Genomic DNA, 15,650 nt, shown 5'->3' with positions numbered 1-15,650 from the left:
GACTGCATTCATTGCCGCACACACCATCGCTTGCACCAAACCCAAAGTGACCTAATTTAGTTTTTTTTTGTTTTCTTTCTTCTGTTCAATTGGCAATGCACAAAGCCGGTCCGGATTCCAGCATCGTTGGGCAGGAATGAGGAATTCATGTGCAGAAGGGCGATGCCAAGCCCAGGCATGCCCCTGGAAAGCCAAGTTCCTGCAGTGGCATCACAGGTGGATGATGCAATGGGCGACACAGGGCTGAAAGTTTGCACAGCTGCACCTCTGCATCAAGCTCTACTACAAAGCCTGATCCTACAGTACAGAGGGCTGGCGTGACTCCTGTGGAAGTTGGCCAATTAGGACAAATAAGGTCTTCCTTCTGCCTTCTGCCAATCCCTACCTACCAGCTAGCTTACTTACAATCAATTGGGGTGGCTCGGCCTGTCACTGGCTCTGGCTCCCCCATTCAAAGTGTCTGAAGTCTTGCCACAGCAGGAACAGCCCCCTCCTCAGGCCCTGGTTCTGACCAATCAAGTCCTGCTCTGTTTCTTCCTCTGCCTTGGGCCTGCCAACCCAAACCCAAACCTGACAGCAGTGCAAGGCTCATGACAACTACTGTGGGGATTTGGTCCTCCATGATCAGCAGGGAAACAAAGACCCCTGTCTGAAACCCTGGACAGCTGCTGCCAGTTTAGACAATACAAGCTGAGGCAGATGAACCAAGGCAGCTTCCTATATTCTTACGCTCTCAAGAGGGGAAATGCAGACTGCTAGCTTCAAAGGAGGTTTCTATTACTGGGAATCACAAATGGGGAGATTCGTGTTCTGTTGCTATCCTGCTCTAGTTGGCCACTGTGAGAACGGGATGGGGAGAACTTTGGCACACTTGGTTTAGAGAAACATGTTACGCTTTCACTTCTGTTTTGGTGTCACAGCTGTTTTTCCTGTTCCTCTTATCGTGATGCCAAGGTCTCCATCTAAAGCAGCAAGTATGTGCACAAAGGTCTGATGAGCTTCTTCAGAGCAGACACAGACAGGGCATCGTGCCATCCAGCCTGACCCATCATAGCTGCCCTACGGTGTGCATGAAACATACAACTGCTGGGTTGTGATGAATATGTAAGCCTAGCAAGACCCAGATTAACAGGCAATAATGGGCCTCTGGCCTGATCCAGCAGCCAGGCTCTTCTCATGTTCTTCATACTTAAATCATGTCTTTGTTCCTGCAGTCTTTGGTTTTGCCTTGAAGGCAGTCAAAGGTGGCTCTAGGGAATGGGAAGCCACCCAATTCAGCCGGCTGTCCATGACAGTTGGACCCTAGCACATTACACCCCACAAAACCACAGGCATTTTTCCCCCTGTAACAACTGCCCAGCAATGTGCTCAGAGAATCCCAACCGCTGTAAGGATTTGCTATTTTAAAAGGAATCTCAAGATTGGTTCTGCCTCCTATAACCAGACGCAATGTGAAGACTTCATTGAATCCAAGGGTTCATCCTCTCAAGTGTACATTCTGAGCTCAGTTGTGCATGCCGAAGTATAAAATGTACAAGCCTTGGATCAAGCGTGAGGAGTGGGCACATAGGGTGGCATCTAGTGCTAGTCTAGCTCAGAGTAGACCCGCTGCCGTTAATGGACATGACTAAGGGCTCATCTACCCTTCTGCTTGTCCTGCACCAAGTGGCTTCTCCCGTGCCTTATATGCACAGATCGAAGCGGATTTCTGTTTTCCCAGGAAAACCCACTTTTCAGCACTGAGGAAAACCTGATTGACACTTGCTCCAATTCAGCAGTAAAGAACAAGTTTTCCTGGGGGAAAGAGGCGGGACAAGCTGAAGTCTGGATGAGCCCTAATTTAGGCCCATCAATTTCAATGGTTCTACCCAGAGCAGGGCTTAGCTGCATTCAATCCATATAAAGGTCCTTTGCTGAAACAAAGGGAAAAGGACCCCTGGCAGGAATTTACTTTTTTAAAGGTACAGGTTCCGGATTTATTTAGTTTCTAGTCACTTTTCCATTAAAATCAAAGCAATTTATAATAGAAATTTCTAAAAACATATTTTTAAAAGTTAGAGAATATAAAGTAATATGCTCATGGGTAAAACTGTAAAAATCAAAACAGAGGTGGAACAACCCAGTCACCTGGTAAGCTTTCTGGTCCTAGTACAGTGGTACCTCGGGTTACATACACGTCAGGTTACATACGCTTCAGGTTACAGACTCCGCTAACCCAGAAATAGTACCTCAAGTTAAGAACTTTGTTTTAGGATGAGAACAGAAATCGTGCTCCAGCGGCGTGGCAGCAGCAGGAGGCCCCATTAGCTAAAGTGGTGCTTCAGGTTAAGAACAGTTTCAGGTTAAGAACGGACCTCCGGAACAAATTAAGTACTTAACCTGAGGTACCACTGTACAGCCTCTCTAAATAAGCCCTGGGTTACCCAGAGCCAATTCACTGCCAGGGCCCCACTGCTGATGCTTCCACTGGTGCCCCCCCCCTTTAGTGTGTCCTCCCCACCACCACAAATGGCCTGGCACTCTGAGCAGCACCAGGCAGTGAGATCTAGCCACTCTTAATTTCCCAGAATGCCCCTCGCCTAGCATTGCTCTGAGGAATTGTGGGAAATTCCTGCTTCAAGCATTGCTGCCACAGCCTGGTCCACCACCAGGGCCCAGTGACAGAGGAGAGGGCCCCTGAGAGGACTTTACCCAGATCTTCCTCAACCCTGTAGCTGGTTCTTTACGGGTGAGTAAGGATTTGAACCCCGGCCTCTCAGGTTGTATGTAGCCTGACACTCTAACCACTATACCACACTCGTTCCACATAGATGTAGGTATGCAGAGCAGCATTCAGCCATGCAAGCCTTCAACTGTGAGTATGAAGCGATACAGCCAGGCCAACACTGCCTCCATGAGAAGGAGGCCACAGATGGGCTTGGCCTTTGAGCCTTGGGTGAGGTCACTTCTCCAGCTTCAAAGGAACGCAAATGGAGCCACCGCCCTTCTGGTTCCGAGACAGCTTAACCACAAATATTCAGAAGCCATAGCCGGCTTTCCAAGCAAGTGGACGGAAATATATTCCACGTTGGCCAACTTTACCCTCGGTCTCCCCCCTCCCCCCTTTTTAAAAAGGAGGTGGCGGCAAAGTATTTCCTTTGCCAAGAGCACTTACAGCCAAGGACACAAACGCTAGCTGACTTGTCAAGCAGAGGCTGATGAAGCCAGCTCACCAGACAGGAAGCACAGGCCAGGGCAGAAGAAGCAAAAGAGGTGGAGCATAGCAGCCCTCAGTTCACATTTCACCTCTGCCGCAGACTCAAGTCGCTGATCTGTCTTATGGGGCCGTTGGCAACGGCTCTGCCTGGATAGGCCTCTAGGACAGCTACATATTCCTGCATTCAAATTCCTCAGGGTCCCTTCCAACTCTACTATACGTCAGATATAGAGAGTGGTATTCAACTATGTTTTACTCAGAGCAGTTTTAGAAACTGAGATATGAAAGCTAGGAGCTAATGGCACCTAAAACCTAGGTTATGGGTGCAACAACGGAATGTCTAGGTGTGGTTTTTTATAACCAGAATACAAAGCTGAAAATGAATGAACTGCAGCTAAAATATTATGTTCATTTTTCACATGGTCTCGTCCTTCCCCTGCCCACTCCCCTAATATTCTTCAGAGGGTCTCTTCTCTAGTCTAAAGTAGCATTCAGAGGGTCTCTTCTCTAGCCTTCAGAGAGGCATGCTCCCTTTCCTCACACATAGAATGAAGATGTCTTCTAGGATGCCTGCATCTTGCTTCAGAAATACTGTTTTGAACCATATGCAAATTTAAAAGCAACAGACCAACGGACTAAAACTCACAGTATGGATTGATTAAAAGGTCTTTAAACTCAGGTTGCAGCCCTACTTACATAACACAGATATTATACAGTATAGGCAGCATTAAAGGGTACAGGGGTGTGGAGGGTGTTGGGGGAAGCTCCTACCTTAAAGTAGAGGCCGTTGCGTTCTTCGGATACTATGACCAGGGTGGAAGGATAGAGGATCAGTAGTCGGTCATGCTGCTCCTGTTAAGAGACCAAGAAGATCAAGGTTCATATTGAGCTCAAATTGAATATTCAACCTGCCTAACTACTCACTGAAGCCAGAAGTGCAGAGGGTACAAAAAAGATACAGAATTAGGAACATTGGAAGCTGCCCTATACTGAGTCAGACCGTTGATCCGTTTAGCTCTATATTGTCAGCACTGGCTGGCAGTGGCTCTCCAGGGAGTTTTCCCCAGCCATATCTGGAGAAGCAGGGGATTGAAACTGGGACTGTCTTTATGAACGTTGAGGCTCTGCTGTGGAGCCACAGCCCTTCCCTTACGACAAAGGAACACAGGAAGTTGCTTTACACAGAGTCAGACCCTAGCTCAGTATTGTCTATGGTAATTGGCAGTGGCTGTCCTGGGAATTGTAGTTTGTTAAGGAAGTTGGGAATTGTAGCTCTGTGATGGGTAAATGACAGCTACCACTGTTCTTTGGGGGAAGCCATGACTGTTAAAGTGGTATAAAACTTGCTCTAAATGTATGATGCGGATGTAACTCCTAAGTCTGGAGCTGACCTTAATCCTTTTTTGGAGTTTCTGAAAGACTTAGGCTCCTCTGGGAAGAAAACAAACAACAGATTGGTGATACCTGAACCTGCTAGGCCAAAAGAACCCCAGCTTCTTTGCTCTTCAATTATAATAAAATTCCTGACGTTTGTCAAGGGAAGCAGTTTGCAGGACCACAGCTCCTATACCAATCAGCTGTGTCAATCACTGGAATTTATGAGTAGCAAAAAAAATGATGAAACTTAAATATACTCTGTGCGGTGTGGATCATCGAGGGTCCTACCTGAAAGGGCAAGTGTTGCAGCTTCACTTTAGAGACGCAAAGGATGTCGCCCAGAGACTCCCGCTGGGTGCCTCTCCACTCTTGCACAGCGGCATTCTGCACAGACCACCTCAGCTGCTCTCTTCTGATGGAGCTCTGCTTACATTCATTCTAAAGAGGAAGGAAGCACGACAATGAAGGACGCAGAACTGTCCGCCTTGGCTCAGTGCTGAGCACAATGGGTGGCTTGCCGGCAAGACCACTATATCCATAGTTTGCCATTTAGAGACTTGGCATGATTAAGTGGTATACTAATAGCTCAAATAAATAATATTTTTTTAGTTTGAAAACTTGTTTATTTAATAATAATACAACAGATAAAATCAGCCCTAAAAACAGTAACTTTCCTTAAAATGCCTGCTGAGCTAGAAAAGTCTTTGTCCAGCACCTGAAGTTCAGCAAGGTGAGGGCCTCTCTAACATCAGCTGTGAGGGAGCTCCACAGAGTTGGGCCCACAACACTTCTGGTGAAGTAAAAGCTGTGTGTCTGAGACATGGAGAATAGCTAACAGAGGGTCCTCAGAAGATCTCAGTGATTGGGCACAGATATAAGGGATCAGGTGGTCACTAAGGTATCCTGCACCCAAGTTGCAAATTAATACAAGAATTTATTATAGTCAGCCAGGGCAAGCTTTTGAGAATTGGTGCTATGGGCTGGCAGTAGTTTGTCCCCAGCAACAATATGGCTGCAGCATGTTTCCCATAACCAGCTGTAGCTTCTGGGCCTTACATCACTGCAGAAATGGGGCCTTTTTGGTGGTGGCATCTGCCCTCAGGAACATGCTCGGCAGCCGCAAATAATGGTTGCTTTAAAACGCCACTGGGGGGGGGCACATTTTTTGCAGCATTTCTCCAGACTGTAACGTTTTAATGTGCCGTTCTGTTATTTATTTATTGTTTTATTGATTTTTTTGTGGTAAGTATATTTTGGTTTTAAGATAAACCGCTTAGGGATCATAGATGTTAAGCGATAAGAAATTATTAACTGGGAGGGGTGGCTAACACCCCAGAGGACAGGATCACACTTCAAAACAACCTTGACAGATTAGAGAACTGGGCCAAAACAAACAAGATGAATTTTAACAGGGAGAAATGTAAAGTATTGCACTTGGGCAAAAAAAATGAGAGGCACAAATACAAGATGGGTGACACCTGGCTTGAGAGCAGTACATGTGAAAAGGATCTAGGAGTCTTGGTTGACCACAAACTTGACATGAGCCAACAGTGTGACGCGGCAGCTAAAAAAGCCAATGCAATTCTGGGCTGCATCAATAGGAGTATAGCATCTAGATCAAGGGAAGTAATAGTGCCACTGTATTCTGCTCTGGTCAGACCTCACCTGGAGTACTGTGTCCAGTTCTGGGCACCACAGTTCAAGAAGGACACTGACAAACTAGAACGTGTCCAGAGGAAGGCAACCAAAATGGTCAAAGGCCTGGAAACGACAGCGGCGACCCACTAAGAAAAACCACGGGCAAGGAGAGCTCGTGGCCGTGGGACTCGGCGGGCACCAGAAGCCCCCCCAGAAGCGGAGAAGGGACCCCGTAAGGGGCTCCGGAACGTAGAAGGGGGAGCGGTGCTGTGAGTTCATCGCTCTTTCTGCGGAAGCGAAGCCGCGCGGCTGCTGCCGATGAGCGCCGACCTTTCTTCTTGAAACATTGGATTTGCAAGTAACATACCCGTGAGTAAGGGGTACAAAATTTTGGACTAAATTTTTAAATTTGGCTGAAAACGGGAGGCGAGTAACAGGAAGTCCGTCTCCCGATCTTGCTTATCAGATCAAAGCAAAGACTCCGAGAAGCGGTGAAGCGTTTTGAAAGGAGATTGTAAAAAGTGGGGACTACCGTGTATTTGCAGATTTTGCATCTAAGGGACAAAGTGGAAACTTTTTTTTAAAAAAAAATTTTGTTGGATTTGCTATTGGAACCTTCCTCTCATTTATGGATTATAAGGATTAAAAAAGGATAACCAAGCCGTCGGGCTGCCGCCGCGTAAGAGAACTGTCAAACCGCGGAAACTGTTGGAGGTTGCAGAGCTTGGAAAAATTAAAAAATAAGGTGCGAGATTGGCTGCATTATGCTCAAATTCAAGAGGTTTTTAAAATGGATAAAAAGGTTGGGTTCCAGGTGGAAAAATCGAAACTAGAGACGGAATTGTTAGAACCAAAAAATAAGATACTTTCGAGAATGTATAACTTGCTGCTTAAATGGAATACACAGGATGAGACAGTTAAATCTGCCATGATAAAATGGGCACAGGATATTGGACATAACATTATGTTTGAGGACTGGGAAAGGTTATGGAACACCGGAATGAAATTCACGGCATGTAATGCCTTGAAGGAAAATATTATGAAAATGGTATACCGGTGGTACATGACCCCAGTCAAGCTTGCCAAGATATATCACCTGTCTGATAATAAATGTTGGAAATGTAAGGAGGCGGAAGGGACATTCTTTCACCTCTGGTGGACTTGTCCAAAAGTGAAGGCCTTCTGGGAGATGATTTACAATGAGTTAAAAAAGGTATTTAGGTATACCTTTCCCAAGAAACCGGAGGCCTTTCTTCTGGGCATTGTGGACCAGAAAGTGTTAAAGAAGGATAGAATTTTCTTTATGTATGCTACTACAGCAGCAAGAATTCTTATCGCAAAGCATTGGAAGACACAAGATTTACCCACACTGGAGGAATGGCAGACGCAGTTGATGGACTATATGGAACTGGCCGAAATGACTGGCAGAATCCGAGACTTGGGAGAAGAAACAATGGAAGAGGACTGGAAAAAATTTAAGGACTATTTGCAAAAACATTATAAGTTGTATGAATGTTAAGAAAATGCACGATTTAGGAAATTTTAGCTTCAGCAACTTAAATAGGTGAAATGAAAATTAAGGTATAAGAATTAAGAGGTGGAATTATGAAATAATTTTATTATGTTTAATTTAAATATATAAGAATTGGGATATAACATTCTGAACTTAGAAACATGATAAATTGAAAGATACAGTAAGTTATGAAATAAGGTAACAAATTGCTGATGTTTGTATTACAAAGAATGCAGGGTTTGGAGGATGCGGGGAAGTCCAGTTAGTTTGTTAAAAAATATTAAGAAAAGTTGAATTTTTTTATATATATATTTTTTCTTTTTTTCTCTATTTTTTCTTTCTTTTTTCTGTATGACCTGGATTATAAGAAAAGAAACTCAATAAAAAATATTTTTTTTAAAAAAAAAAAAGGCCTGGAAACGATGCCTTATGAGGAACGGCTAAGGGAGCTGGGCATGTTTAGCCTGGAGAAGAGGAGGTTAAGGGGTGATATGATAGCCATGTTCAAATATATAAAAGGATGTCACATAGAGGAGGGAGAAAGGTTGTTTTCTGCTGCTCCAGAGAAGCGGACACGGAGCAATGGATCCAAACTACAAGAAAGAAAATTCCACCTAAACATTAGGAAGAACTTCCTGACAGTAAGAGCTGTTCGACAGTGGAATTTGCTGCCAAGGAGTGTGGTGGAGTCTCCTTCTTTGGAGGTCTTTAAGCAGAGGCTTGACAACCATATGTCAGGAGTGCTCTGATGGTGTTTCCTGCTTGGCAGGGGGTTGGACTCGATGGCCCTTGTGGTCTCTTCCAACTCTATGATTCTATGATTTGTTTTTACATTTTTTAATTTACTTTAAAAAAAAGTGCTGCTTAACTGCAATTGTCTCTAAGCTGCGTACATGAAATATACTACAGAAAAGGTAAAAATAAGTTAAAACAATGAAATCAGACTTCAGTTGAAATGCCTACTGGAACAGCAACAACAAAAAAATCTTCAGTGGGCGTCGGAAGTTCAACAGGGAGGGAGGGAGGCTGTCGGATCTTAACTAGGAGGGCGTTCTGTAAAACTGGGCCCACAATTCTGAACGCAGAAAGGCTTCTGGTAGATGTGAGTTGTGCATCTGAGCTGTTTCACTATTTAAGAAATACAAAGGCAGGCATTCGAGACCAAGTGTATCTGTCATTACTACTGCATTATGCTCTTTCTTTTTAAAAAAGCATATATTCCATTTTCTGTTTCACTGTAGTTAGAACATTTTGGGGGAAACATACTTTGAGATAATGTATGGCTAGCATGCCACAGACAGTCGCTACCTGCCCACTGTCGACTGACTTCCCTAAAAAGACACTTGAAGAAAATAAATAGGATCTAAATCCAGTTATCCCGGTTTCCGCTTCAAATTCTTTTGACAAACTATTTGTCAATGCTTTTCAACCTGGAACATTTCCCCCTTTATACAGCTACGGAAGCAGCAACTGCAACAAAGACTGAGCTGTCCGGAGCCAGACTGGAAATAGTGAGGAATGGGGGGGGGAAACCCCCCCCCCCAATTAACCTGCTCCCTCTCTCTCTCTCTCCCCAGATACTGTCCGGGAAAGGATTGCTCACCCTGGGAAACAGACCGAAAGAAGCCAGTTTCACAGCACAGAAGAGTTTTTCTGTTAAGGTATTTACAGGGGCAAAAACAAAACCAGCAGGCCTCACCTGTGTTTGAGTCTTTCCTCCCTCACCACCCGCACCTCACAGCTGCTGGTTCCGGGCTGGTTTCCAGTTTGCCTTACTAACTCATCATTTCCCACGCTGACTAAGCCTTTGTTTAAGGAAAAGATAAAAACCCCTTGGCTCCCCACCCAGAAAAGGGCTGTGCTTGTGGCACGGGAGGCAGCAGAGCAGCAAGGGGGTAAGGGAGTTGCAAGGGGTTTCAAATCGGGTTGCAGAATGAGCTGCCTTGGGTGTTCCAGACAGACATTTTCAGCACTTTGTTAGCTTTACTAGGAAGTATTTGTTTATTTATTTGATTCTGTTTTATGAATCACTTCCCATAAAATATCCCGAAGCAATGTCACAGTAAAGACACCCACAACAAACAATTAAAAGCAATTCTGTATGTCGAAACAGTTCCCTGTGGTTGAACAATTCAATGTACACAGAAACATAAAAGCAATTCCATATATAACCACAGTAAAAAAAAAAAAAAACATTTAATTTTAAAAATCAATTACAAATCCAACACAGCACCTTTTTTTTTTTTTTTTTGGCCTAGTGGGCCAGATCTTTATCAGCCCCCACACAACCTGCAGCCAACTTTGATGTCCACTCTTGGGCATGGTTTGGGGAAATGCCTTGCAAGCCAAACTGCACCCACTAGCAGACCAAGACTGGCCCACAAGCCAGAGACTCCCCAACCCTACAATACAGACTGGGAGCAGCACTGATAAGCCTGTTTCTTATTCCACTGTTCCTACAGAACATGGGCATTGTGGGGGTTTGCCCCAACTCTTTGTGTCAGAACCCAGATCTCCTGTGGATGTTATTGACTGATGACAGAGGGGTTGTAGGTGCACATAATAGATGGATATAGTAGAAAGGCAGGAGAGAGAGAGATCACTGGGAGCCAGTGTGGTGTAGTGGTTAAGAGCGGTAGTCTCCTAATCTGGGGAACCGGGTTCGGGTCTCCGCTCCTCCACCTGCAGCTGCTGGGTGACCTTGGGCCAGTCACACTTCTGTGAAGTCTCTCAGCCCCACTCACCTCACAGAGTGTTTGTTGTGGGGGAGGAAGGGAAAGGACAATGTTAGCCGCTTTGAGACTCCTGAAGGGGAGTGAAAGGCGGGATATCAAATCCAAACTCTTCTTCTTCCTCTTCTGGTTCAGTATTGTATACACTGACTGGCAGCAGCTCTCCAGGGTTTTCAAGCAGGGGACATTCCTATCCCTACTTGGAGATGCTAGAGACTGAACCTGGGACCTTCTGCATGCAAAGCAGATGCTCTACCACAAAGTTACAGCCCTTCGTGGCTTAGGCCATGTTAGACGTTGGACAAGACTTGCTTTGATTTTAATGTGTACATAAATACTGGGCCCAGAAAATTCTGCTGGCACCCCATAGCTTGGAGTGAGCCCTGACAGAAAGAACCAGAGGTCTCCCCCCCCCCAACACACACACACACACACACACACACAAATTGCATTTACATGTATAAATTAACATATGCAGACTGTATATAAATTTGTGCCAAAAGTCCTCTACGTACCTAGCAACAAACTTACACCTAAGCAGAGATCTTGTTATCTGGGTGTGTAATTCAGCAACCCATCAAACTCATCTTGCTGTTTTGTGAGATTCTACAGTCAGATCAATATCAGGGCAAGGGAGGAGAGTTTGGATTAGAACAGGAATTATAATCTCCGTCCGTCACTCCGATTTTTACATGTTCACCCTGCTGGCATGCAGGCCATCCCCACAGCACTCACCTGAGCAAGGAAAGGCATGTCGAAGCTCCCTCCATTTAGATGGATCTGCTTCTCCAAGTGGTAGAGCCAGCGCTTCAACTCAGACCTGTTTGGGCAGTAGACTGTCAGGGGGTTCAGCAAGGGACCTGGAAAGGCGAAGGATACAAGGAGGGCACGTTAACAGGTTGAACATACAATGCAAGACGCGGGCAGGATGGTCTTAAACAACCCTTCCGAGGGAGCTTGGGGAGGAGCTAAACTTGATGATAAGATGTGGCACTTCCAGGCAGTTACTATTTCCGAGTGGGGTTCAATCATGTAGCAGAAAATTCTCTGTTTTTCTTTCTTTCTTCTTGTTGTTGTTTTTTTCTGTAAAAGGTAAAGGTAAAGGGATCCCTGACCATTAGGTCCCACAGAGCCACCTGCATCCCTACAGTTTTTTCTGTATTAATTACTTAAACAAAATAAATAAATAAATAAAATTTGAAAATAATAATGAAAATTTAGGCTGCAAATTACAGCTGGTTGGGAGCCCACCCCGCAGAAAGACCAGACTTTTTACGATAAGAGAAGTGACAGAAAATTGCAACTTGGATGGCTTTAAAAGAGGATTAGACAAATTTCATGGGAGGAAAAGGCTAGCAATGGCTGCCAGCCTTGGTGGCTATGTTCTATCTCTCTGGTAGAGGCAGCAATGCTTCTGAATATCAGTAGCTGGAAACCACAGGAGGGGGAAGTGGTTGTTGCACTCAGGTCCTGCATTTGCGTTTCACATTGGGGCACCTGGCTGGCCACTGTGAGAACAGGGTGCTGGACTTGATGACCTAAGAAGAGCCAGCCAGATCAGACCAGTGGATCACCTAGCCCAGCATCCTTTTTCCACAGTGATCCGGCAGGCTCTTCTTATGTTCTTACAGACTGGAAAGTATAAGGGTTACTAAGGGTAACTCTTGCTTTGCCGCAATGCTGTCTAACCTCCCCACCAGCAAATCAGAATGAGATTGCTCATTAGGTAGCCCAAGTTGTCAAGCCTCCCTGCAAACAAATCAGGATTAAGGTTCAGGTTGTCCAGAGGCGCCCACTGAGATAATAAACTCAGGAAATTACATGGTAGAGCACTTCCTGGCTTGCACTATTACCATTACATCTGCACAAGTTGCATAACTGCAGGATCCATCACATTCCAATCTCCCTGCATACTGAGAATCAGGACCGGGCCACATTCATAACCATACATGCAAAACACTGTGATTCCACTTTATAAACAAGTCACGGCATATCTGTAGCTTCCTGCTGAAAGCCTGTAACATTTTCATACCACAACTTTCATACCACATTTGTTTTTAGCTGGGCACACATAACTGGTTTAAAAAACAGCATGGTTTCTTTTTAATGCTGCCTTTCAAATAGCATTTGCATGCCCTTTGAACACCTCGGTACAGTCTGCTACCTTTCCATGTTGCCCGCTGCTGGTCCACACCAGCAGGTGCAAAGGGGGCCAGGATGTTTCCATATGGCTTATTTTTCCAAACTAGATGAAAACTGGTTTTGGGGAGAGGGAGAGAGAAACGCACAAAACACAGTATTTCTCAAGAAACTATAGGGTAGATGTGGACTGTGGCTAACGTGTTTGTACACAGTAAACAGGGTATGCAGCAGCCTTTGTTGAATTATAGCCTAAGTATGCTCTTCCATGTGGCAATAATGTGGTAGCATTGGGTAAGAATCAAATGATGTGTGGGTGATCCAGTATAAATCCACCACTAAATGCCTGGCTGGAGTTGGATCCTATCCTCCCAGCTGCCTCTGCCTGCTGCAGCCGCTCACACACCCTTGTCCGGTCATTACGATAAGCGCCAGAGCAATATTAACCTCCCACTTCCAGTCTGACCGATGCTCAGCTACCCATCATTCATTGCCCCGCCTCTTGTTAAAACAAATACCAGGCACGCTTTGAAACGACCTGAATGGCAGTGCTTGGAGCCTTGTGATAAGCTGACACTCAGCAAGCCGTCATAACAAATCATTATCAGCAGAATGAGTACTTTGGCCTTCTGGGGAGGTTTCTGTGGCAGCGTGCTTAGCGCAAACACTGATTAATTTGGCTTTGCAATATCTTTGGGAGTCAGGGAAAAATACAATTCACTTTATGTGGTGCCAACTGGGGAATTGAAGCAGAGAGAAGTGGGGGTATGTGTCTGCTCTACTGCTGCAATGCTTTGCCTTACAAGAGTATATAAATTCTCTCAATGTATCTGCACTGGTTAGAAATGTGAGAACTTCAGCAAAATGTTGCGGCATAGAGTGTTCCCGTTCAGTGTTCCAGCCCACCAACTAGTTGTGCTCTTTCCAATATACTCCATTCCATTCTCCCCCTAACAGATGCTCAGTAACAGATAGGTAGCCGTGTTGGTCTGCCATAGTCAAAACAAAACAAATTCCTTCCAGTAGCACCTTAAAGACCAACTAAGTCAGTTCTTGGTATGAGCTTTCGTGTGCATGCACACTTCTTCAGATACAGATGCTCAGTATTCTGTGGCAACTGAACATGCTGAGCCATCACTGAGCTACTTAGGGTTTTGTTTTGGTTATTTTTTCAGAGGGGAGTTGTCCTGTTAGCCTTATTTTCCTTAAGCATTTTTATTATGATTTTTGTTACACTACAGCACAACACAACATTATGGTATTATACCATAACAAGGGCATGGTAAAAATAACTCCCAGTCATAGATCTGCTCTCCTTCTGGCAAGACCTGGGTTCAAATCCTCACTCAACCATTAAGTTCACTGTGTGCTCTCGGGTCAGCTGGTTTCTCACCGCCTAGCCTATTTCACAGGTTTGTTGTGAGATTTTTCCTGCTTCACCTGGAGATAATAGTTATGGAATATTAGAGATTGAAAGGGACCAAGGGGGTAATCTAGTCCAACCCACTGCAATGCAGGAATCTTTCTGCTCAACGTGGGGCTTGAACCCATAATCCTGAGATTAAGAGTCTCATGCTCTACTGCCTGAGCTACTGCAGTCGTCTGCTCATCTTCCCAACCTACCTCAAGGCTAGCAGAACAGAACTATTCTCCTTTCATCCCTGGAACTTCTCATGTGAACTTTTCTTTTTCTGCTAGGGAAATGAGAACACCGCCCCGCCCCCCCTTCATTTTCATTTTCTAACTTTCTTTTTCAAGGGAATTGCCCTTAAGGGGAGGAGGAGGAGGTATGCCTTGTGATTTTTTAGATTGCAGAGGGGAAAAGTTCACACCCTCTCGGTGAGCCCAGGTGCTTATTAACACAGTACCTGCAAAACCTCAGACTGTACCCAATTTCTCAAGCCCATTTTGCATATTGGGATGATTCCTGAATTTGGGCAAGCTGCTGCAGCCTAGTGACTCAAAACCTATGTAGGTAGTGCGCCGTCATCTCTCTATCCCTGCTCCTCCCTCCCAAAGCTCAAAAATGGATTCTTCTCCCTGCCTTAACATGTAGCAGAGTCTCTTCATGACCTGTTTGAATTTGGAAATAAGACAGAGACTGCATACAGACCATACAGTTTAAAAGCACATGACTCCCCCAAAATAATCTTGGGAAATGTAGTTTGCTAAGAGCATTGGGGAACTGTAGATCTGTGAGGGGTAAACTACAATTTGTTTATTTAAAAATATTTATATTCCACTACAGTGGTACCTCGGGTTACATACGCTTCACGTTACAGACTCTGCTAACCCAGAAATAGTGCTTCGGGTTAAGAACTTTGCTTCAGGATGAGAACAGAAATCGTGTTCTGGCGGCGCGGCAAGCCCCATTAGCTAAAGTGGTGCTTCAGGTTAAGAACAGTCTCTGGTTAAGTACGGACCTCTGGAAGGAATACAGTGGTACCTCTGGAGGTACTACTGTATTCATTTAAAAAATAATAATTATATATGAAGCCATAAAATAAAAGCTACACAAAAAAGTTAAAACTCAGAAATCAGCTAACCATTATGGAAATATGTGCACTTAACTGACTGCATAAGCCTGATGGAATAGAAAAAAAAATTCAGCAGGCATTTAAATGTTGAAACAGAGGACGCCTGCTGAATATTTATTGGCAGAGTGTTTCATAATGCTGGGCTGATGACACTAAAGGCTCAATTATTTGTTGTTGTCAAATGAGCCTCACCAACTCAAGGAACAACCAATGACCTCAGTGATCAAGTTGAGATATAAAGGCTCAGGTGGTTTTTAAGGTACCCTAGACCTGAGCTACTCAGGGCTTTCTTTATTAATGCGAGGGCTTTGAACCTAGCTAGATAGATGGATAGTCAGTGCAGTTGTTTAACAATGGTGTATCATGTTGTCAGCCAGGTGCCCCCATCAGCAGTCTGGCTGCCACATTATGCACCAGCTTGCCTTAGTATTCTCAGTGTAGATTGGCAGCAACTCTCCAAGTTTTCAGGCAAGGGGCATTCCCTGCCTACCTGGAGTTGGTGGGGACTGAACCTCGGA

At 44.8% G+C, this 15,650-nt stretch overlaps 1 protein-coding gene across 2 annotated transcripts in view; it reads right to left on the bottom strand.

Moving 5' to 3' along the window:
* The window catches only part of PLEKHN1 (pleckstrin homology domain containing N1), a 58,413-nt gene that overhangs the window by 11,931 nt on the left and 30,832 nt on the right, over positions 1 to 15,650 (bottom strand). For both annotated transcript variants that reach the window (XM_081871015.1, XM_081871016.1), the window contains exons 6-8: positions 11,192 to 11,316; positions 4,862 to 5,011; positions 3,968 to 4,048 (exon numbers count right to left, since the gene is read on the bottom strand). In XM_081871015.1, the coding sequence (XP_081727141.1) occupies positions 3,968 to 4,048; positions 4,862 to 5,011; positions 11,192 to 11,316 (356 nt within the window). The remainder of the gene's footprint in view (positions 1 to 3,967; positions 4,049 to 4,861; positions 5,012 to 11,191; positions 11,317 to 15,650) is intronic.

The sequence above is a fragment of the Podarcis erhardii genome (assembly GCF_964252035.2).
Source record: "Podarcis erhardii genome assembly, chromosome: 7".
In the NCBI taxonomy this organism is placed as follows: domain Eukaryota; kingdom Metazoa; phylum Chordata; class Lepidosauria; order Squamata; family Lacertidae; genus Podarcis; species Podarcis erhardii.
This window is presented reverse-complemented; position numbering and strand designations above follow the sequence as displayed.